General features: G+C 38.8%; 1 protein-coding gene across 1 annotated transcript in view; it reads left to right on the forward strand.

Moving 5' to 3' along the window:
* The window catches only part of LOC107098131 (mitogen-activated protein kinase kinase kinase kinase 5-like), a 13,134-nt gene that overhangs the window by 6,451 nt on the left and 5,304 nt on the right, over positions 1-1,379 (forward strand). The window contains exons 9-10 of the mRNA XM_015395616.1: positions 683-848; positions 936-1,004. Coding sequence (XP_015251102.1) covers positions 683-848; positions 936-1,004 — 235 coding nt within the window. The remainder of the gene's footprint in view (positions 1-682; positions 849-935; positions 1,005-1,379) is intronic.

The raw sequence follows: 1,379 nt of genomic DNA on the forward strand, positions 1-1,379 counted from the left end.
AATCATTCAATTTACCGACTCAAATTACGGGTAAATACACTTAATTTACGATATTTTTTACTTATTTCTAGATAGTTTTTCCAGTGTAGTTTAATCTGAGATTAAAGTCAGAATTCTAAGATTATTATTGATTATAAGACCAAAGAGATGCTTTTCTCAGGGAGTTGCTGCCCCCTACTGGCACTTCATTGTAATTAAATGAAATGAAGTTTGGTTAATATGTTTATATTTACACTTGATTGGTCTAAGATGTAAAGTCTACGATATATAAGTTTATATAAGTTTATACACTGGAATAACCACCTAAAAATGAGAAAAAAATGTCTTAAATTAAGTGTATTTAACATTAATTTGAGCAGGTAAATAACATAATTTGCCAATGGAATGAGTATTTTAAGTCTTAAAATAAGATAATTAGATAATATGCACTGGAAATAAGACAATGCAGTTGTGTTTTCTTATTTTAACTCTATATTGTCTTGTTCAATTGGCAAAGTGTCTCAATTACCTCCTCAATTCAAGAAAAAAATTGTTATTAATTCGAAATATCAAGCAAAAATCATTTAAAAAGTAGGAAAAATCTTTCCTTTTTTTGTATTGTTGTGTGTTGGGACGCCTGCCTTAGTTTTCCTCTAATAGTCCATCAATCTATTTCCGCTCCGTCTCTCTACTCTCCTTCCAGCACATATCGGTTCGGCTTCCAGACTCTCTGCCAATATTTGAGCTCCTGGTCCTGGTTAGCGATGAGTTTCCCCAGCTGTGCGTTGGGGTGAGAGAGAGCGAGAACGCCAGCCGCCAGCTCCACTTCGATATAATAGAGCTGAACGACCCTCCTGCTGCAGCGCCGGGTAGGAGGAGCCGCTGAGCGCTTTCCCTCCGTCGCCTTAGATTACAGAGCATCAAACCGACTTCTCTTTGCCTCCTTCATCCTGCAGATAACGGGGCCCTCAACGCCGTCCAGATTACCCAGCTGGACCGGGACACGGTTCTGATTGCAGTTGAAAGTAAGTTGATAAAAAAACATTGAAATGTGTGCGGAGTTGTGGAGAAACTGAAACGCTTCAAGAGAAAGTTTTAATTAATTTTAAGTCCTTAGATGGAGAGAAAAGCTCTGACTGGTGCAATCCCAGCACACACACTCTCCCTTATGACCCATCCCTGCGTAAAGAACTTCCTCACATGCGGACATTTGGAGGAAAAACAACTTCTTCTGTTCAAGGCATGAAGGAGGATAAGGAAAAGTTAAACACTAAACCTAGCCTTCATTTCACCGCTATTAGGCCGAGGAAAAACCTGCTTCCACGTGTTTCCTGATCATGTTCAGATAAAGGAGAAGTCCGGTCAGCAAAGAATAATCAATGGATCATTAGTTATACCTC

Source organism: Cyprinodon variegatus, unplaced genomic scaffold (genome assembly GCF_000732505.1).
Source record: "Cyprinodon variegatus isolate N-32 unplaced genomic scaffold, C_variegatus-1.0 Scaffold750, whole genome shotgun sequence".
NCBI classification, from domain to species: domain Eukaryota; kingdom Metazoa; phylum Chordata; class Actinopteri; order Cyprinodontiformes; family Cyprinodontidae; genus Cyprinodon; species Cyprinodon variegatus.